The 22,025-nt window shown below is 46.6% G+C and overlaps 2 protein-coding genes and 1 long non-coding RNA gene across 8 annotated transcripts in view; 2 read left to right on the top strand and 1 right to left on the bottom strand.

Annotated features, from left to right (window-relative positions):
• The window catches only part of LOC309328956, a 132,289-nt gene continuing 110,264 nt past the window's right edge, over positions 1-22,025 (top strand). Inside the window, exon 1 of the long non-coding RNA XR_014150952.1 lies at positions 1-591. This is a non-coding gene — a long non-coding RNA (uncharacterized lncRNA). The remainder of the gene's footprint in view (positions 592-22,025) is intronic.
• Positions 1,240-11,192, top strand: CCNB2 (cyclin B2). 5 transcript variants are annotated; one of them, XM_081839285.1, is made up of 8 exons: positions 1,240-1,305; positions 3,113-3,244; positions 4,701-4,856; positions 5,512-5,670; positions 6,508-6,744; positions 7,539-7,679; positions 8,091-8,201; positions 9,262-11,192. In XM_081839285.1, exons 1-8 carry the CDS (start codon positions 1,255-1,257, stop codon positions 9,382-9,384), a joined length of 1,110 nt encoding a protein of 369 aa, XP_081695411.1. In that variant the 5' UTR covers positions 1,240-1,254; the 3' UTR covers positions 9,385-11,192. The 5 variants fall into 5 exon arrangements, 1 of the variants encoding a protein (XP_081695411.1); XR_014150863.1 differs by lacking the exons at positions 1,240-1,305; positions 3,113-3,244 and having other exon boundaries at positions 4,690-4,856; positions 9,262-9,454; positions 10,820-11,192; XR_014150864.1 differs by lacking the exons at positions 1,240-1,305; positions 3,113-3,244 and having other exon boundaries at positions 4,690-4,856; positions 9,262-9,454; positions 10,720-11,192.
• Positions 11,196-22,025, bottom strand: part of MYO1E (myosin IE) — a 117,367-nt gene continuing 106,537 nt past the window's right edge. For both annotated transcript variants that reach the window (XM_081838799.1, XM_081838798.1), the window contains exons 23-28: positions 19,426-19,572; positions 17,388-17,545; positions 17,177-17,272; positions 14,869-15,070; positions 13,119-13,288; positions 11,196-12,333 (exon numbers count right to left, since the gene is read on the bottom strand). In XM_081838799.1, coding sequence (XP_081694925.1) covers positions 12,257-12,333; positions 13,119-13,288; positions 14,869-15,070; positions 17,177-17,272; positions 17,388-17,545; positions 19,426-19,572 — 850 coding nt within the window. In that variant the 3' untranslated portion in view covers positions 11,196-12,256. The remainder of the gene's footprint in view (positions 12,334-13,118; positions 13,289-14,868; positions 15,071-17,176; positions 17,273-17,387; positions 17,546-19,425; positions 19,573-22,025) is intronic.

Raw genomic sequence — 22,025 nt, 5'->3', positions numbered from 1 at the left:
ACGCGTATCTTGGTCCGAGGGTCGCCTGGGTGCTCCGAGACTGACCCGCTGCGGGGCTTCTTGTTGCCACCCCACGGCCAGGTTTGGGGTCTAGGGGGAAAGCTTCTTTGGGGTTTAAAGGCCGGAGCGAGGGGTGGTTCCGCCCCTGGGCCAAGAAGCCCTGACTGTCGTTTTTGTGCCTTCGGAACGCGCTGCCCCTTGAAGAGCTACCGGCGCCGGTCACGAATTGTTGTTGGGTGTAGAGAAATTTCCATTTGACAGACTTTCGCAGAAGGTCAAGTTTCCCTCTAGGACTGGCTCCACTTTCTCTGGGCCCACTAGTGGCATTTTCCTTGTAAACCCCTGGGGCCTTCTGTAATATCTAGCTGCTTATAAATGATTCCAAGGGGGTGAATATGGTGCTTTGCTGCACAGTCTTTCTCAAAACAGAGGCATTAAAATTAGAGGACCCAGCATAGTCATGCTCATAAATTTAAGTGGGTTTACTCTGCGTAAAACGTGGTTTCCACTGTTCTCTCCTCCACCCCTCCTTCTTCTTTGGAGATCCCTCATAGCCAAGTAAGATTGTCTTCCATGAACACGGTTTTAACAGTGAGTCCATAAGTGACTGTGGAGGCCAGTTCTGGATCCACACATCCTTCCACAGGGGGGAACATAGGTTTCTGGGCAAGAGTTGATCACAATGAGGGTTTGCTTAACTCTGAGCTTGTTTCTCCCTTTCATCCAGAGTTCTAGTCCATGACACCTTTGATAAAGGCTGTTCTCCAACTGAAGCTCTCGCAGGCCAGTGTTTCTCAATCACCTGTGCTTATACTGCATTTTTAAAGATTTGCCTTGAGAGAATCTTTAATGCTCTTTTCTTGACTACCAGCATTACGCTTTCCATTTATAAGTTCGGAATAGAGTAGTTGCTTTGGAAGGCAATAATCAGGCATCTGAACAACATGACTAGTCCAAAGAAGTTGATGTTGAAGAATCATTGCTTCAACACTGGTGATCTTTGCTTCTTCCAGTACACTGGCATTAGTTCACCTGTTTTCCCAAGTGAAGTGTAATTTTTTTCAGACACCACTGATGAAATCTTTCAAGTAGTTGGAGATGGCATTTTTAAGTGGTCCATGTTTCACAAGTGTACAGTAAAGTTGCTAGTACAATAGCTTTGCAAACAAGCATTATGCTTTCCCTGCAAATGTCCTGATTCTCGTACACTCTGCACTTCAATTGGGAGAAAGCTGCACTCACAGAGCTCAGGCAATGCTGGATTTTGGCATCAGTGTCAGCCCTTGGGGAAACATAACTGCCCAGGTAGGAAAAGTGATCAACACTTTCCAGTGTTACAGCATTGAGTTGGATTTGTGGTGCTGCAGAGGGGTTATTTTGTACTTGTTGGTGCAGCACTTTGTTTTTTGGATGTTGAGCCATAGGCCAAGCTTTTCGTAAGCTTCTGTGAAGATATTTAGGATGGCTTGGAGGTCATCCTCTGAGTGTGCACACACTACATTGTCATCATACTGAAGCTCTAAGGTGGAAGTTACGGTAACTTTACTCTGCTTTCAGCCTACTCAGATTAAAGAGCTTTCCATCTGTTTGATATATGATTTCTACTCTGGTGGGGAGTTTCCCTTTGACCAAGTGTAGGATCATGGCAATGAAAATAATGAATAGAGTTGGGGCGATAACACAACCCTGTTTAACATCTGATCCCACTATGGATGGTTCACTTTGAGAACCATTGTTATCTGAGATTGTTGCTGTCATAGTGTCATGCAGGAGCAGAACGATGTTCACAAATTTATCTGGGCATCCAATTTTCAGAAGGACAGTCTGCAGGGCATTACGATTTACAGTGTCAAAGTCCTTAGTAAGGTCAATAAATGCCATATACAGGGGTTGGTTTTGCTCTCTGCATTTTTCTTGAAGCTGTCAAGCAGTGAAAATCATGTACACTGTCCCCCTAGAAGGTCTAAAAACATTTTGGGATTTAGGAAGGGTAGCCTTGGATATTGTTAAGAGACGGTTTGCTAAGATCCTTGCAAGAATTTTGCTGGCTGCAGCTAATAAAAAGATACCTTGATAGTTTCTGCTATCTGTTCTGTTGTCTTTTTTTAAAGAGATTGATAATTTTGGCATGCCTAAAGTTTGCTGGGATCTCCTTTCTCTCCCAGATTTTTCCGATGAGCTTGTGAAGTTGTGTAAGTTTGATTCCACCCACTTTGAAGACTTCAGCAGGTATCCCATTAGGTCTTCTGGCTTTGTTGTTTTTCATTTGGTTAATAGCTGTACACAACACTCTCAGATTTGGAGGTACTGCAAGCTCATCTTTAATTTGTTTTTGTGGGATTTGTGAGAGGATGGGGGAGTTGCAGTTAAGAAGATGCTGGTAACGTTCTTTCCAGTGCAGTGCAATAGCTTCTTTATCTTGTAGAAGTGTGGTACTGAGCATAGGGGGCATATGCCATGATTTATTGGCCCATAGATGATCTTTGACGCCTTCAAACTGTACAATTCTCTTATTCCATCCCAGGAGTGGATAAAACATAAGCTTTACTAGCTGGTACAGAATTCATTCCTATTGGCATCAAAACTCTAAGGCTACACATATATTCTTGGAAGTGTGTGGGAAATGACAATCAAAATCCATGTGTGTGCGTACAGTAATCCCACAATTTACACACATTTAACTTCAGTTTTGTGTGTGTGATACTTAAATACAGTAATAATATAAACAGGAGGAAAGGGGGTGGGGTTCTGTGAAAAAATGACTTTGGCAATCTCACCCACCGTTGAACCGAATGGGTTTTGACTATATGTGATTTTGACTTTAGGTGTGGCCCCTGGAACCGGCATGTAAATTGTGTGCTTATTTGTCATCCTGTCTGATGTCCCACCTTTTCTATGGCTGAACTTGCAGAAATCTTCACAGTATTTTGGTAGTGTTGCTTAAGCAATAAGACATGCAGTGCCTACAACTACATAATTTAGCTTGCAGAGTCTCGAGAGTGGATGACCTTGCAGAATGTTCTGGGCCCACATAGTGGCTAAGTCTTAATCAATGGGTTCTGGGAGCGGGCACAGCCCCTTGAAGAAGTAATGCCTGGTCCTCACTTTCTAGATGCTAAACCATCTGAAGAAAGACATGACAGTAGATCATGGCAAGACCCGCAGCCTGTTGAATGGTCCACGGGGACCTTTGCAAGAAATCAGCAACAGGATGGTGACCCAAAGACCCAAAGGAGGATTCAAGGTAACTTTAGCCCTTTAGCTGTGTGTGTGTGGGGGGGGGGGTTGCCTCTTGCATTTCTGCCTTTGCCACGCCCCCGGGACATGTGCCAGCCCTGCCCCCGCCTGCTCTCCGCCCCCTGGTGCCAGAGCATGATGCTCCGCCACTGGGTCAGACTGAGCCTCAACCAAAGGCCTGGTGGAACAGTTCCATCTTGCAGGCCCTGCAGAAAGATGTCAAGTCCTGCAGGGCCCTGGTCTCTTGCGACAGAGCATTCTACCAGACTGGGGCCAGGGCCGAAAAGGCCCTGGCTCTGGTCGAGGCCAGTCTAATCTCCTTGAGGCCCGGGACCTCCAAGATGTTATTGTTTGCGGACCATAAGGTCCTCCGCGGGGCGTACTAGGAGAGGCAGTCCCGTAGTTATGAGGGTCCCAGGTCGTATAGGGCTTTAAAGGAATTTTAGAAGCAAAAAAAAATTCTCTTCCTGACTCTTTCCACCACAGCACTGGCTACCTCTCTAAATGTTCTCCCCTTTTCTGCTTCCTACCTCCATAAGTTGCAGTGTAGTTTACAGATGTTTAGTTAAGAGGCCTGTTAATTAATTAATTCATTGTCTTCAGTACAACAAATTCAGTGTCTGATACCCAAACATTTTCCCATGTTCTCACGGCCAACTGTGCTCCTACAGTTCATCTAACTTGGCTCTCCCAACCCAGTTAATAATTACTATTTTTTACAAGCATGTTTGGACCAAAGTGGAGGAGGACTAGCCGGCTCTACTGGTGCTGCTGGAATCTGCTTGGTCCTAGTTTAATCCTTTGACCTTTTCAGGCAGGTGTCTGGTGCTACAGGCTAATGGATCCAGTTGCTTTCTTCATCCCTAAAGTTTCAAGTACCTTGGTTTCACCAGCATTGCTTTGCAGGACAGGGGATGAAGAGGGCATGGGGGAGGCTTATTCTTCCTAAGTGAGATACCACTTCTCTTGGAATGTGGCTGTTGCAAGTGATATGCAAGTTTTTCTATCCTCATTTGGTGAAAGGCACATGTGGGTTCAGTCTCCTCTTGAGACTTGATGTTGACCTGTGTGCCCTTGAGCAAGTGTAACCCACCTTGCCAGATAATTATTTGAAAGAAAGCAAAGGCCAGGTGCTTGGCAATGGTGAGCGAGTGCAAGCGTGCAAGGGACCTTGAGCAGGAAGTGATCAGAACACCCTCTCCCATCCTCTCTTTCTGTAGCTTATTACTAGAGCATTGGTGGGCCTCCAAAATCTCCCATTTGGTGTTGTGGCTTCACCTCTGCTATCTCTTTTTCTTAGATGTTATTTATTAAACTTGCATCCTGCCTTTCTACCAAATGGTCACCGGGTGGTTAACAATATTAATACAAAAAGGGGCAGGGTGAAATATCAAGAAAATCAAACAAAGTACCAGTTAAAAATAATTTCAACTGGGGTGTGTGGGGGTTGCTTCTTAAACTAGGATCCCAATTCATTCTCTATGGAAGTGGAATTGTGCCAAGCCTTTTCTGAGATGCTGCGGGGCAATATAGAAGATATTGATGCTGGTGACAGGGAGGACCCCCAGATGTGCAGTGACTACGTGAAGGATATTTACCAGTACCTGAGGCAACTGGAGGTATTTATGCCTGGCAGTGAAACTCCTTCCCACTTGGTGTGTGGTGTTTGGGCTGCTGCTGTTGGATGGGGAATCCTGTCAGCTATGATGACGTTTCTGAGGTACAGAACTCGTGGAAGCTTGTAGAAGCTAACAGAAATGTTCTAGCATTTTCCAGATTGTCTGGAAGATTTCCAAGGGAACAGACATGCAGCTGGAATGAGCTCGTTGTGTTTCAAGGTCTGCCTATGAATGCAGTCCAACAGGATCTCATATTATTCTTGCTTTCACTCTCTCTGCTGTTCCTTCACTCTCTTTCTGAATTGATTTTTACTTGCTTAGTGTATATAGTATGTTTAAGTTTTTTACTGTTATATTTTGCTGCAACTGGATTGTAAAGAGATTGCCATTCCAGGGATCTGGTATTGAACTGTCAAGCTTATTTTTGCCTTAGTAAATTTTTACTAATGAATCAACTGCATCACGAGTTCTTTCTAGAACCACACACCTACTTGGAGCTGCCATTCTGCTAACAAATGAGCAGACATGCCCCTGGAGTCCTTGGACCCGAACCCTGACAAATGCATTTTGGGTCTGACTCCCTTCTAGCTGCTCCCCTCTTGCCAGCTATCTAAACATGGGACAAGCCTCTGATCTTGTTGACCCTCTCCAACAGGTCCAGCAGCGTGTCTTTCCCTTCTACCTTGATGGCACAGAGATCAATGGGCGGATGCGGGCCATTCTTGTTGACTGGCTGATCCAGCTCCATGCAAGGTTCCAACTTATGCAGGACACTCTCTACATGTGTGTGGCTATCATAGATCGCTTCTTGCAAGTAAGCTTGGCATTTATAGCATGTATGAAGCTTGAACGGTGGAGCTGTGCATGAAACTCCTGTTTTGAGCTCTGAGATGCCGCTTTTGCTGGGTGGGGGCTTGGCGGATGGATTCCTAGTTGCATAGACTGAGCTGTGGAGTAGCCTTCTGCAGTGTGGTGTTTTCCAGATGTTTTGGACCACAACTCCTATTAGGGCACGGAAGGCATCATCACACTGGGGGTGGGAGATTGATATTGAAACAGTGGACACTGTCAAGTAGGGAGGTTTAAGCATTGGCTTAATCTCTCACACTGGGATGTAAAAGCAGTGACTGGAATCTTCCCCATGCTTTGAATTAAGGTATACTGGGAATTTGTTGTTGGTACTCACTACATTCCAGTCAGCCAAACTTTGGTTCCCTTATGCTTGTATCCCCCCCCCCTTCCTACATGAGACCCAAAGTGTCATGTGTGTGCATGACGACCCTCTAGGCACTGATCAGACTCAAACCAACTTAGCTTCAACTAGGTGGTGGACATACTCTGGAACAATCCCCATTTTAAAACGTGAGGTGTTCGCTTCTCCAAAGTGTTTTTAGGAGCTGTAGGTAGAACACAGCCCTCTGAGACCATGGTGCAGCTGATTTTGCAGAGGGCAGGGGGGCCTCTGTCTATCTTGATTCCAAAACACCATCACACTTGAAACCCAAACTATTGAGAACTATAAAGTAGGTCCTATTAAGTAACCTCTTTGTCAGTTCCTGAGAGCTGTCCCTGTGCAAAAGTGAGGAGCAAGGTAGGGTCTCAATATCTCAACATTTGTGTAATACAACCAGTATTGTGTGTGTCAAACTAGGCTCAGCCTGTCTCTCGCAAGGAACTGCAGTTGGTTGGTGTTACTGCAATGCTTCTGGCTGCAAAATATGAAGAGATCTATCCACCAAGTATTTTGGATTTTGTCTACATGACCGACCGAGCATACACACCGACTCAGATCCGGGCAACGGAGCAGAAGATCCTTAAGGAGCTTAACTTTGCCTTAGGAAGACCGCTACCACTCCACTTCCTGAGGCGAATAGCCAAAGTTTCTGATGTAGGTCCATCTGCCAGTACCTTGAGCTTGGATAGCCTGGTAATAGGATGTTGAGTATGGTTGAGGGGTGGGGGTGCTGACCAGCCTCTTCTGAAAGGAGTGTCCAGCTGTGTGTTGGAGTGAGCGGGAAGGAGTTCTGGGACCCAACCATGGCATCACTTGATTTGGGCACTACAGTATCTGGTAATGAGGGGAAGGGGCATGTGCAAGCCAAATAGAGTCTCCTGGTGCTGTGCGTAGATTCCAGAGTTGAATGCACTGATTTGTGCAAGCTCTCTATTCCCATGAAAGCCATTTTTTGTTTCTGCTCTTGAAGTACACAAATGTGCAAGGGGCTGGGGAGGAACACAGGTTCAAGGCCTCTGGCAAGTGGCTAAATGAGCATAGACAAAGCAGCTATTAAGGGAGAGGCTAGATGAAAGAAAAGGGACCCCCAGGATGAATAAGAGCTGACTTTACTTGTGCCTATGATGATCCAGGACTGAAGCATGGGCTCTCAGAGAAGGCAAGTGCACCTAGTCATGAAGCAAAGAGGGGCACAGCAGCTAGGAAGGGAGTTAAGAACTCTCCTTTGACTTAAGCCACCACCCCTGCCAACCTGGCATCCTCCAGATATTTTGGACCACAACTGATGGGAATTGTAGTCCAGAACCCTGGAGAGTATCAGGGTTGTGGGGGTTGCTCTAGATCTAGTTACAAGTTCCAGTAAAATCAAAGATACACGAGCTTCACTGGGTAGGCATTAAAACTAGAGGCAGGCTGCATTCATGCAAGTGCTCTTCCTGTTTTGCCAGGCATCTGCTGAATCGTACCTGCTAGCAAAGTACCTGATGGAACTGACCCTTTTGGACTACAATATGGTGCATTATAATCCTTCAGAGGTTGCAGCTGCAGCAATTTGCCTGTCTCGGAAGGTCTTTTCAGAAGGCCAGTGGGTGAGTCTTGGTTGAAGTGAAAGCGGTATGGAAGGGGGCAGAGACCACATCCTCCCCGCCAAGTAACTGGACTAGAGGCCCCTGTGGAGAGTCTGTGAAGAGAATACCTGGCATTCCTTGCCTCCAGGCAGTGACCCGGACCTTCTTAGCATGAGCAAGGTGCTGGCCACAGGTGCTTTCAGGCCCTACCAGCATCATAACCCAGTCAGAAACCGATTTGCTCTAAGTCCTGCAAACCTACAGACAAGTTACTGACTCACAAATGTTTGAGCAAGTCTGCTTGTGAGGTCCACTGACAGCTCAAAAGGATTTGCTGGGTCCTGCCTAGCTACTACGGGTGGCCCTGGCAGCTGGGGGTTTACAGTGCTCTTGGGACAGGCTTTGACAGCCACCACCGCCTCTCCCTTGTAGAACCCCAAGCTGTGCTATTATACTGGATATGAAGAGGAGAGTCTTACCCCTGTTATGGAGCACATGGCCAAGAATGTTGTCAGAGTCAACAGGAATCTAACAAAACACCTTGTAAGTATCTGCTCCTATTTTAGCAGCCTTGGCTGCTATTAGGCTTAATGTTCCTGTTATAGGCAACTACTGTGGGGCATGGGTGGGTGCGTTCACCCCAGGAAAGAGAACAGGGCAAGAGGGAGGGAGCCTGGAATGCAAACTGCCACTCTCTTAAAATAAGGCAAATCCAGTTGCTTTGAGATCTGGGTGCTGGCTCTATTTTCCTTTAATATTGGGGGTTAGAACCCCTCTACCACTGCTGCCACCCCACCATCTGTGATCATGGGGGGACAGCTGAAGTCCCAAGGAGCTGCTTTATATATTTAGACCAAATTAGCCCGCCTAGTTCATTACTTTCTACACTGACTGGCAAAAGCTTTTATGGCTTGAATCTGGTACTAAACCAGGTGCTCTAGCATTGAATTGTGCTCCTTACCCCAAAGGGGGAGGGGAGGAGACCACTTTGTCCACTTGCTTCTGGTGAGCATGCTGACTGTTCTGCATGCTCACAAGAGGAATATAGAAAAGAAGGGCAAAAAATTACACACCCCCTACTCCTGGGTATTGGTGTGCTTCCTTTGCTGGAAGCCCCTTTTAGCTTGAAACATCTGACACTCGAGCCTGTATAGTCTGAATGTTACTGTTCTTTCCTTTTCCGATTGCCTCTTTTCGATAACACAAGCAAGGAGCACTTGCATCAATATCTTACTGCACCAAGCTGTTGGCCTCCAGATGTTTTGGGCTAAAGCTCCAATGAGCCCAAGCCAACACACCTGGAGAGCACCATGTTTGCAAAGGCTGCCTTTCAGGGTGCTCTTGTTTTGGGATGCTGGAATCAGATGAGCACAAACCTTTCCCCTTAGGCCAAAGAAAGTAGAGCAGCAGGGTGCTGGGAGATCTTGGTTTCTTTGCCATCAAAAGTAAGAGTAATAGATGTTGAGAGAATTTGACATTCTCCTACAAGTAGTCAAGTGTAAGTGATGACTTTCTCAGGAAGAAAACCAGCAGCTTAATTCCTGCAGCAAGGTAAACATATTCTCTGCAACCTAAACCTTCTCCCACTTCACACCTCTGACAGGCTGTCAAGAACAAATATTCTAGCAGCAAATTCCTGAGGATCAGCACTATCCCTCAGCTGAACTCCAGCAGCATTAAAGAATTTGCAGCGCCTTTGCTGGGTGAAGCCAGGCAGCTGATGTGAGCACTGTCCAATCATTACATGGAAGAAAATATGCGGTTTTTGGATGTGGCCTTCTGGAGGTCTTTTTAAGGTGAATGCTTTAGAGTTGCTCTTAAACAAATATTCCATATTCTTGTACATAATAAAGATATTGTAAAAAAAAAAAAAGTCCTTTTACAAAAACAAAAAGCAGGAGTCATAATGGCATTACCAAGGCAGAGCAACACTTTGCTAGTCTGGCAGTCTTGCAAGTCCATCCCTTCTTTCTAGCTGTCCTTCTCACTGTGCTGCTTGGGCTTACCAGGGTAAGTGAAAGCCCAAGAGGGCCAGGAGGCAGTTTCCTTTCTTGTTTCTGCTCCACAGCATTTCCATGCCTTGAAAATGTTGCACATCTCCTTATGCACAGGAGCCAGAAGCGGTCCCCTCACTGCAGTGTGTTTTCTTGGCCAACAATGATTTGCTGTTCTTGGCCAGACACTGATTAAGACTTCAGGGTGAAGCAACCTTCTGCTGCCCCCCCCCCCCATGAAAGTGATGCACTGAGCCAGAATGACATTCACAGGCCAAGAGAAAATGTTTTTGGTCATTTTCAGCATTTTTTGTAACCAAATTTAAACATCTGGAATAAATCACACCTTGTTACAATTTGCCTTCTATACAGTTTAGGAGATCTAAAACTGACGGTGTTAAAATACCTGTAAGTTACTGCTGGTTTTGTGTTTGTGCATCAGTAAGAATTCCACTGTACCTTACTAAAGGATAGTATTTGAAATATTTTGCTTCTTGAAAATGAGAAGCTCTGGGCAATGCCTTAGCTTTACTCTACCATTTACAAACAAGTTTAAGCAGCCTTACTGCTGAGGCCGGAGGCTGGTTAAGCCATCGTTTTCAGTCTTGTCAAACCCATGGCCTGAAATCCTGATTTGCGGGGGCGGGGGGGGATTGTTCCATGTGTGTGCAGGTTTAGGTAAAATGGGACAATTAGAGTTTAACAAACCCTCATAAACAAGAAGGTGCCCAATCACTCCTAGTCCTACCACCCTTGGTGTCTGAATACAGCCTGAGCCTTGATTGTAGTGTGCTGTGGGAAGGGGATAGACGTGCAGGGGGGGGGATTTCTGTTCTTTCTCTGTAAGCTTGTTGGTACCATCCTTAGTATTTCTGACTGTAGCATTTAAATCTTGTATTGTGGCAGAGTGTGTTGAATTTCTGGTGGTAGCAGCTACTTTTAAAAGTTTAGCGTTTCTGGAAGCCACTTGAAAACACTTCTGTCTTCTTGCTCAAGTGCTTTGCTGCAGCTAGATATGAGATTACGTGCTTCTGAGCTCCATTCTTCTACTACATTTGACAGAGCAGAGGTCCTATGACACAGAACTTCCTGATGTTGCTTAGATTTGTTCTGGAGCAGAAGCAACTAAATATGCATGAAAGCAGCATGAATGTTTTTATTCTCAAGGCATCTGTCATGGTGGAAGGACCTAATGCTGTACAGAGAGAAGGGTGGCTGCAGCTGGCTCCCCATGCAGGCCCCTCAGGACAAGGGAAGGTTGGTGCAGAGTCTGGCAGGCTCTTGGCCACGGAGGATGGGCCAGCGGCCATAAGTTGCAGAGCAAGCGGAACCTGCCACATCCTACCGACCACCTTGATGAGACATCCAGGGGTTGAATGTGTCTTGGTCCCCCTGTGCGCAGAGCAGATACTCTGCCACTAGGGCTGCAGTCCCTTTCTCGGAACACCTTTTATGCTTCAGCTGCAATGTGTACTGTTAAACAGTACTTCCCACTAACAAGAGCATAATTCCCACTTGCAATAAAAGCCCCCCACACTGCTGCGGTAGTTCCTATGTTTTTATTGATGATGGTTGAGAAGAGAATGGATAAATTAACATGCACTGGGTAAGCAACAGCTTTTGTGGCTGATGGGAAAGGCAGCTGGGCTTAATCAAGGTTTTGTAACACTGACTTTATCCTTAAAGAATAGTGCATAGGTAGAAGTACCCGGCCCCAAAATGCTAACTGAGCTACCTTTATCATTAAGTACAGTGGGTTACTGCTGTGTACATTCATACAGGTTTGCCTGTTATTTGATTTTTTAAAATGTGTATTTCATAAGTTCTATTCATTAAATGCACAAAGCTTCCTTGGGAAGGTCCCGTCCCCCACCCAAACAGATGCATCAATAATAAAAACCAACATGGGCCAGCCACATTAACAAGTCAACATAAACGCAAACCATTTACAGCATACAAGGCTGCCTTTCTTTGGTCGCAGTGCCCTTGCAGAATCATTGTAGCTCCCAAGTAAACCTGGTCAAGCTTGCTGTGAGGCCTTTTAAAATACATGCTTGGGGGAAGAGAATGACAAGAGTCCAAGAAGAAATAGAATCCTACTATTCTAAGGCAGGTAGCAGCATAACTTATTACTGTGATCCTCCGCAAAGTCATCAACAGAGGAAATGTGCATAATAATGCCATTATTTTGTTACATAATTTAGAAGAAAGTCACCAGAGCAACTAAAGGCACTTGTAAAAAGTGTGTATGTAACTCTTCCATAGTCCTCACAGAGCACCTTGCTATTTTCAGGCATTTTTTTAAAAAGAATGGAATTTAAACACACTCTTCTTCCTTCATGAGAAAAAAAGCATTCAATAAAATAAATAATTCCTTGGTTTGGTATCGTGGGCAGCTGACACATCGGCTTTGGCTTTTTGGAGAGTAAACATGGGGACTTCCCCGTCTTCCATCTTTTGCCTTTCAGTTTCACTGATGGAGCGACTGCTGTCTATTATCAATGCTGCACAGAACTGTAGCTTTACAAGGAGACCACAGCAGCTGGAAAAGCACAACCGGCAGCACCTTTACGGTCGCAAGGGCCTCTTGAGGGGGCTGCAGGATTATACTTTGGTCACATAATTGTTTGGGAAGAGTCCTTTTTTCCCTCTTAACCTGCCTGTCCACCAGCCTGAGGGATCTGGAAAAGAAAGGGAGTGAGTTTAGAAGCAAATCTGTGGGTTGTCCCAACATACGCTTCTCCAAACTTTAAAAGAAAACTAGGGGTGGGAGCAAAATGCTGCCATTAACCTTTGTGAGAATGAACTTATCAGATAAATAAAACAGGTGTTGCTAAACTATAACTCCCACCAGCTGCAGCAAGTATGACCAATGGTTAGTTGTAGTTCAGCCACATCTGGAGGGCCAAAGGTTCCCCACCCATGCACTGTGCATGTGAATGAGTCTTCCTGGTCTCTTCCCTTCTCCCACAGAGCCAAAGAAGATTTTAAAAGCTTTAGGTTTTAGTTAAACCATTTCCCATGTAGTCCAACTAGGATTGTAGTTTAATATTAACTGGCTGGATACTAGGTCTGCTTCAAACCATGGCTTATGAAGTTGGCTATAAAACAGCCCCACAACTAACCATGGTTAAGGTTAAATCACATTTCCCTGTTTGGATGGTTAACCAAACTGCTTAACTAGAAGCAGAGGCACAATGCTTCCAGATTCTTCTCTGGAGCAGAGGTGGGGGGAGGGTGTTTCTAGAACAGGCATAGGCAAACTCGGCCCTCCAGATATTTTTGGGACTACAACTCCCATCATCCCTAGCTAACAGGACCAGTGGTCAGGGATGATGGGAGTTGTAGTCCCAAATATCTGGAGGGCCGAGTTTGCCTATGTCTGTTCTAGAAGATGGAAAGATGGAACATATTTTCAATATTCTCACCACTGGTCATAGAAAATGTAAAAACAAAGAGGTCTTACCTTCTTTGATGATATCAATAACATCATTGGCATTAAAGCTGAGTTCATCTGTGTCCTGAGCATCGTAGGCATACAGCGCCCTGCACTGGGGGACCTGAGGCTTTGGTTTTGGCTGTGGCTTGGGTCTGCCCCCTGCAGGTGGGGGCCGGTTTGTAGTCTGCCTGCGAACGCTGCAGACACACACAGGAAAGTCATTAGGCTTGGCAGCCACGATGCATTGCCACACCTGGGCACTTAGAATAAGAAGCACCCAAGGGGTGAGAAAGAAGATTCTGGACCAGGCATAGGCAAACTCGGCCCTCCAGATGTTTTGGGACTACAACTCCCAACATCCCTAGCTAACAGGACAAGTGGTCAGGGATGATGAGAGTTGTAGTCCCAAAACATCTGTAGGGCCGAGTTTGCCTATGCCTGTTCTGGACTAAGAACTTTTGGTCTCATCTAATAGGACTCTTTGAACTCCACACCTTCTTATAAAAATATACAATCTACTAATTTATTAAATGTGAACCCATGAATTAAAGGTGGAATGAGTGGATTCCCATCAGAAAGCATGCATTCATTCTGAATAAACAGCAGGTGGCACTGCTGGCCACTGTACAAAGTTAACCCCTCCACAGCACAAACAGCATTTCCTGCTGCCCTCCCAACAGATGGTTTCAAAACAGTATTTGTGCCTTCCACATCTGTAAATCAGATAAGAGACACACTGATCATCTGAGCCAGGAAGAATAGCTGCAGGGACCTGCACCACCTCTAATCACATTCATCTCCAACCTACTGAGTTCTGTACACTGAAATTATTTCCCTGCAAATGATTTTTAAAAAAAATCAAAGACAGAAAAATACACATGTATGAGAGAATGAGTTGTAGCTCCCTGACATAGCCCATGTTCACTTTGCGGGGAAAAGGACGGCAGGGAACATTGCTAGGAAATGTTAATATTTAGGAGTGAATCATAGCTCAGTGATAGGGAACATGCTATTCATGCAGAAGCTCCCTGGTTCAATCTCTCACATTCCCAAGTGTAGCTGGCAAAGACCCCTCTCTGAAACCATCAAGAGTCTTTGCCAAGTAATAATGCTCAATGTAGGTGCACCAGTGGTCTGACTTGTTATAAAGGCAGCTTCCCATGTTCCATTTTGCAGCGAAATGAGATGAAGTTATCTACTCTAAGCCAGATTTCTCATACATCTTGAAACCTCTATATAAAGAGAGATTCTAGCCCTGTGGATGTGTTATCTGTGTGTAAGGCACAGCCACCTACAGACCCAGGGCGGGGGCCTGCATTTTAGCTTTGCCCTTTTAAAGAAACACATGGTTTTCTAGTCATGGAGCCCCTACATGTGAAGAGACACCTGTGTGCTGGCCTTCTACATAGGCACCTAGACTCAACATACAGTTGTTAAAAAAACAAAACCTCAAGGATACCCTACATAGGAGTAATGCATGCATCAAGTTTCTGTTGCTGCCCAAACAGGTACAGAGAGCTGGGGAGCAGGCCTGACACATGTGCTTCTCCGGATCATGACCGGCCTCTATCAAGGGCCCACCTGTCAAAAGATGCCTCTATGAAGCACTCTACAGAACACAGAATTGCCAGGACACCAGATTCTCCACTGCAGTTCACAGAAACTGCCAGGCACAGAAGACCTACTTCATGAACCCAGGAACAACCCTTCAGCCAATCAGCTGCCTGACTTCAGACAAGCAAGCTATCCACTTAAATGTATTGGATGGTGCACTTACCCGGCTGCCCCTTGGTCTGGGACCTTGAGGAAGTCCAAGCTGTCTGGCTGCTGGGAAATTCGATCTGATCCACCCAAGACCTGAGGCAATGGGGGCTGCACCATACTGGTGTACAGGCTTCTCTGGCTGCATCGCTGGCTCGCGAGGCCTTGAGGGTGAGGTGTGTGCTGTGGGATTTTTATTACCCCGTTGTGATGAAGACCTAGAAATAGTTCAAGATGTGAGTCTGGGGGAGCCCACACCCTCCATTCACAGGGAACCCCCTCAGAATACCTTTCTAAGTCTGGATAACTTCTGTCCCAGTTACAACAAGGAGTCTTGTGGCACAAGACTTGTGGATTATGGCATATCTACTGATGGTTCTTTGTTAGTCTTTAAGGTGCCACAGGACTCTTTGTTGCTTTTGCTTCAAGAGACTAGCACAAGGGCTACCCATTTGAAAATTCTCCCAGTTAAATTCTGCCACCCAAAGCAGGCCTTGACCCTTTAGGCCAGCATAGAACCCTCTCACCCAACACCTTGCTTCCTGTGGTGGACAACCAGATGTTTTGGGGAAACCAACTCCTGCTGCTGCTCCTCCTTCCACTAACTGGTATTAAATGTCACGCTGCCGCCGCCTCTGAACATGGAAGCTTAACCAATATGGCCAATAACTGCTGACAGACCTCTTCCTCCATTACAATGCCTAATCCTCTTTTAAAGCCATGTCAGCCAGTGACCATCACAACCACATTTTGCAGCCGCAGCAGGCAGCTCCTTTCATTAACTATGTACGGTGCAAGCCTTTTGCATCTACTGCCAACTTCAGCAGATGGCCTTGAGTTCTAGCAATGTAAAAGAAAAGGAGAAAAAAATATCTCCAAGCACTGTTGTAGAATCCTCTATCATGTTCTCCTCCCCCAGCTGTCTTTCAAAGCAACAGCAGCTCAATCCCTAAATGTTTTAGCCCTTCTTCCCATGTAAGAAGAAAGTGGCTCCATGACAGAGCACAGCCTTGGCATGCAGAAGCACCCAGGTTTAATCCCTGACATGGCATCTCCAGGCACGAGGGGGAAAGGACTCTGGTCTGAAACCCTGGGAGCAGACGCTGCCAGTTAAGCGTCATCAAGGATGAGAAAGATAGATCAAGGATTCGACTCTTGATAAGGCAACTCACTGTATTCCAATCTCTGGCTGCATTTTTAAAATCGATTTTCCAGCTCTACCTTCCTTTATCTTTGAAATTTTGCCTCTCTCAGCTTTCATGGCTAGTGTATAACACCCTCACCCAAACATTCATAGGCGACAGCAGTTGCTTTGAAAAAAAACCAGTGTGGCAAACTTTGGGACTTCATTTGTTAAATATATATATACCCTGCCTTTCCTTTAGAAGTAAGAACAGAAATGGCTTGAGGAAGCTGATCATAAAAGAAGAAGTCAATACTACACCTCATTATCATTGCTACATCTGAAAAACATACTGAAGAGGTATCAAACAGAGAAGATGAAAAAAGGCTGCAAATTGGTGGGGGTTTTTAAACATGAAAAAAGCTGAGTAATTGGGAGACATACAAAAATGTGCAAAATTATGTGTGGCGAGGAAAAAGTGGCTGGTCTCCCTCTTTCCTAACACTAGAATCCAAGAGGGTTATCCAGTCAAGCTGAATGTTGGGAGATTCAGGACATACAAAAGAAAGTCCTTATTCATATGGCACATAGTGAAACCATGGATACAGCGCATTGTTAAATGATGGAATTTGCTACTACAAGATGCAGCTGATTAGGCAAATGCATGGAAGGCAAGGCTATCAATGGCTGCTAGCCACAGTGGCTATATTCTGCCTCTACTGTCATGAGGCGATATGCACGAAGCTGCTCTGGCGAGCCAGCACCAGCGCAGCACACGGAAATGCCGTTTCCTTCCTGCTATAAAGCGGTACTTATCTATCTACTTGCACTTAGGGCTGCTTTCGAACTGCTAGGTGGGCAGGAGCTGGGACCGAACGACGGGAGCTCACCCCGCCGCGGGGATTCGAACCGTCGACCATACGATCGGCAAGTCCTAGGCACTGAGGTTTTACCCACAGTGCCACCCGTGTCCCAGCGCTAAACCTTAAAGCCATGTAAATTTGATGGGCCCAAACAGCTGCCAGGAAAAGGGAAGCTCTTCCTAAAATGGGAATCTCTCCAGAAGAGGGCAAAAGACAACCATCAAAGGTGCCCTCCCCACCTCCACCCCAGTCAAGGAATTCAGAAGTCTTCCATGATTAGCCATGTCTGTTCCCTTAACCAGAGCATCATTTGCCAACATCTGCTCCAAAATACAAACCAGGGGGAGGCGGTGCGGCCCTCATGGGGTAGTGCTGGCCCTGTGTGGTCCTGTTGGAACAGCTCCTGCCTTGGGTTACATTCCTTCTGGTGGGGCCTGCAAGGCAAGTTGCAACACCTGTTCAGGCTGCTGCGCAGCAGGGGCCAGGTGGCCATGGTTGCTGGCCCTCCTCCCCCTCCCTCCTTGCGACCTCAGGGGACTTCATACGTACGGGAGTTCTTTGGGAGTCCAGGCCCGATGCTGACCTGCAGCACTTTATTACTTGGCTTGAGAATGGCCACGTCTCCCTGGCCTTGGCTGAACTGCACCTGGCGGGACCCACCAGCCTTCCAGGGCCCCCAGTTCTCCTTTTTTAGCTTCACTTCAAGCCTGAAACAAAGTGGGCAGGAAAACTCAGTTAGTTGCATGAGAAGGATACCACCAAGTTGCATGAGAAGGATACCACCCACATGCCGAAGAGCAGCCATTGATTGCAGCCCATCAGCTTCAGCATCACAGCTTCAGTTGTAGTCCAAAATATTTGGAGGGCATCAGGTTGAGGAAAGCGGCTCTAGGGTCTGACACCACCGTCGTATAATTTGGGGGCACGGAAAACGAATTCCCACTCGACCCCAAAAGGTGGGGTCTGTTTCCCAAAGTTTGGTTTCATCTCTGAGGAGCAGAGTTGTTGACATTCTGAAAAATCTCTGCTGCTGTGGGAGGTGAAATTTAAAGTCAGGCTCCACTGAAATGAATGCCCACCGCACAAGAATATGCCTCTCCCATCAGGGCTGCTGTCATGTGGTTGCTGGGTGTTTCGGATGGCAGACTTGCCCACCCTTGCATTATGCGTTTAATGACATGCACAAAAAGCAAACAAGCTGATACACAGAGAGCGAGCCCTGAGCTACAAAAAAGCTATTCGTAGCCCCCTGCCTCAGCCAGGAAATGACACCAGCAAAATGCACTCACTATCCTTTTTTCTTGCTTTTTTTTTTTGAGACTCCTACACAAGCTGGGAAATGACTTGCCTAAAAAAACAAACATTCTGGGATGGTGGGCTTTGCGTCAGAATTTATTTTTCCTCCTTACGGAGCATTTATTTCTCCCTCTTCCTTCTTACAGAGCAGAGCGAGTTCCCCCTCCTCCTCATAACCACAAAGGAAAATAAATGGGGTCGCCATTCTCTTGCAAGCCCAGCTGTGGAAAAAGCTATCCCTTCTCATGCTTCTGGAAAAGGCCTGGGGCTGGACTGGGATGAAACCGTGGGGGGGGGGGATTCCTGCAACCAGAAGGACCTGGCTGTGGTCTCTCCTCCCCCCACAGTAGCCTGGGGGGAAGGGGCCTACCTTGGAAAAACGAGCCCAGGAAAGAGACACCTACCCCCAAGGGCACTGCCCAGGTGAGAAACGGGTTGGCCCTCCTTCTCCCAGGCCCAAGCAGGGTCTCACCCTCATTCAGAAACCAGTATTCTCAACTGAAAGCCATACTCTGGTGCTTCCTACCAAATGGAAGTGAGCTCACTACATCCCCGCCTCCCTCAACAGACTGCTCAGCCTGGTGAAAGGGCTGGGCTGTATGACTGGGCCCAAAGGCCAGCTGGGGAGGTCATTCCAGGCATGTCATAAGGAAAATGCTGACACCCTCCTCACACTGATGTTCATCTTTACTGCAGGGTTGGTCTCTTTCTCGGGATGCGGGTGGCACTGTGGGTTAAACCACAGAGCCTAGGATTTGCCAATCAGAAGGTCAGCGGTTCAAATCCCCACGACGGGGTGAGCTCCTGTTGTTCGGTCCCAGCTCCTGCCAACCTAGCAGTTTGAAAGCATGTCAAAGTGCAAGTAGATAAATAGGTACCATTCCAGCGGGAAGGTAAACTGTGTTTTGCCAGAAGCGGCTTAGTCATGCTGGCCACATGACCCGGAAAAACTGTCTGCGGACAAACGACGGCTCCCTCGGCCAGTAAAGCGAGATGAGTGCTGCAACCCCAGAGCTGTTCACAACTGGACTTAACTGTCGGGGTCCTTTACCTTTTTACAGTATGTATATTTGTATTTTTATATTGTAAACCACCCTGTGATCCTCAGATGAAGGGTAGTATATAAATTTAATAAATAAATGATAACAACCATGTGCTTTGTGATTACCACGAGTTATCTCCGGGCCATACTTCCAACTGCCTTTGCTGACGCCCCTAAAGGGACAGCTGTGGCTACTCGTGTGATTCAGCCTGACAGGAGGAAAGTGCTGCTGTTAAGCCTGTCACTCACGTATTGCTAAACTTGAGAGGTAGCCTCCTTTGTGTCTTCTCCTCGTAGCGCTTCGACAAAAGGCTGAGAAACTCCGTCTTGAAGACTGACTCAAGGAGACTGTCATATTCTTGCTCATGAATGACGAAGAGGTCATCCTGCATCATGCTGCAGAAATAAAAGCCAGGGTCACAAGAAATTCAAAACTAGCCTCTCCTCTAACCGCCTTTCAGACAGAAATGAGCTGACAGTGTCCTCTGCTGGAGAAGTAGAAGCAGCTCACTCTCCTAGAGGAAAAGAGGTTGCCTGCTCTGTATCTTGGTTGAATGAGAGAAGCATACAAGCTGTTCTGAAGGTGACTGAATGAATTACATTCCGCCTGCTGTTCAGCTCATTCTGTCAGACACAGGCGCCTGATCAATCTAAATGGGAATCAGCAGTCAGCCAGAAGGATATGAATATATTTGTATTTCAAGAACAGGAAGTAGTGGTTTCCGGCCACGCCTACAAGTCAGTGGCGGTTGTTCTTCATAGCCCTCTGGGGGTTGCGAAGAAATTCAGGCAAGGGACGGAGGAGATGAGGCCGAAATCCTCTCGAGGTTCCTCAGTGGGGCCTGGGGAGTTCACTGCATCCCGCAATGTCGCGCCATCCCATGTCTGCCAACCATAGCTGTCAACTTAGATTTGAAAATAAGGGACCAGCAGCCTTGAAAATAAGGGACCAGCAGCCAAAATAAGGGACCTGCAGCCTCACCTGTTCCAGGCACTCCAGTCTTCCTGTCCTCCTGCAGTCTGGTCAAACTCATGCTGGTAGCTTTGAGAACACTATCCAACCAACTTTGTAACCAGAGGTTCAACTGAATAGAATCTGAATCACATGCACTACAAGGTCTATGCAGCCTCAACTTAAAATGGCTCCCTGGCCTGGCTTTGCACTGCAAAGTTTGCAGCAGGTGCAACAAAATGACATCCAGCATTCAAAAAACCCCTCAGCTTGCATTAACTAGCCACACACAAGCCATGCAAGCTCCACCCCCCAGTCGTTCTTAGACTTCTTAGTGGGTGAGCAACACAGCCAAGCAACACAGTTGGAGCCTCCCTCCTCCCTGGCTGGCAGGGAGGGAGGGAGGGAGAGGAGCTGCTTCCTTTGAAATTTAAGGGACATCATTTAAGGGATATCCATCAGTAAGGGACAGCAGTGGGACATGGCGCTGGAATAAGGGACTGTCCCTTCAAATAAGGGACACTTGACAGCTATGCTGCCAACTTGAAAGGCAGAAGGGGAGTGATCTGGGCGTGTGCCCCTGCCATGGATGGGCCTCCGTTACTGGCATGATTTGTGGAAGGTGTCTCCTCAATCTGGGTAATTGGAATTAATCAAGAGGGGCTCTTGAAGCATCATATGCTAATGGGCTGCAATCAATCAGCTGCCAAAAAACCGGGACTGGTTTTCTGAAGGTATTTGAATGATTTTCTGAAGCTTGAGAATCTTTACAAAGCCTGAAAGGAAAGGGGGAGGACAAGGAGCTTTGTGCTTTCTTATGGTTTTTTGTAATGGTCTTTCTTTCTCTTGTCCTCCCCTACAATAAGGAGACATACAGTGGTGCCTCGCAAGACGAAATTAATCCGTTCCGCGATTCTCTTCGTCTAGCGGTTTTTTCGTCTTGCGAAGCAAGCCCATTGACGGATTAGCGGATTAGCGCTATTAGCGGTCTAGCGGCTTTTAGCGATCAGCTGAGAGGCGGCTTATCAGCGGAACAGCTGATAAGCGGCTTAGCGGCTTAGGAAAGGGGGGAAAAAAGCGAAAAAACCCGCGGGAACTCGCAAGATTTGTTCGTCTTGCGAAGCAACCCCATAGAGAAATTCGTTTAGCGAAGCGCCTCCAAAACAGAAAACCCTTTCGTCTAGCGGGTTTTCCGTCTTGCGAGGCGTTCGTCTTGCGGGGCACCACTGTATGTACTGTCGTACCTTGGTTTTTTAACAGCTTAGTTCTCAAATGTTTTGGCTCCCGAATGCCGCAAACCCAGAAGTGACTGTTCCGGTTTGTGAACTATTTTTGGAAGCCGAAAGTCCAGTGAGGCTTCTGCGTCTTCTGATTGGCTGCAGGAGTTTCCTGCAGCCAATCAGAAGCCATGCTTTGGTTTCCGAATGTTTTGGAAGTCAAACGGACTTCCAGAACGGATTCTGTCCAACTTACAAGGTACGACTGTAGTTGCTACTTTGTTTAATACTCCGAAAAGGGGGGGGGGCCTTTTGATTTATGCTCTACAAGGAATTTAACAAGGTTTTGCTATGTGCCCCCTTGACTGAGGCTGAATGGATTTTATTCATGAGTACCACTGGATGGGTGTGTTGTTGGAGGAATGGCCCACAGCTGGAGAGTTGTTGAAATGAGGATGAATCTTAGAAAAGATTTTGCTGTGTATCCTGTGCTGAGAAAGAACTCCAGAGGGGAACTTAATGGTGGATATCTGGAAAGTTCACTCTGTGAGATTTTTTTAAGGCTGTGGTTCGCAAGTCAGCTTGATAACAGTGAGATGGAAACATTGCAAAGACCTGAACAACGAGAAAAAGAACTGAACTCTTCCAACACTCCAGGTCAGGAACAAAAATGTACATAA

This window comes from Podarcis erhardii, assembly GCF_964252035.2.
Source record: "Podarcis erhardii genome assembly, chromosome: 14".
Taxonomy (NCBI): Eukaryota; Metazoa; Chordata; class Lepidosauria; order Squamata; family Lacertidae; genus Podarcis; species Podarcis erhardii.
The sequence above is the reverse complement of the archived record's forward strand: the minus strand, read 5'-3'. Positions and strand labels throughout refer to the sequence as shown.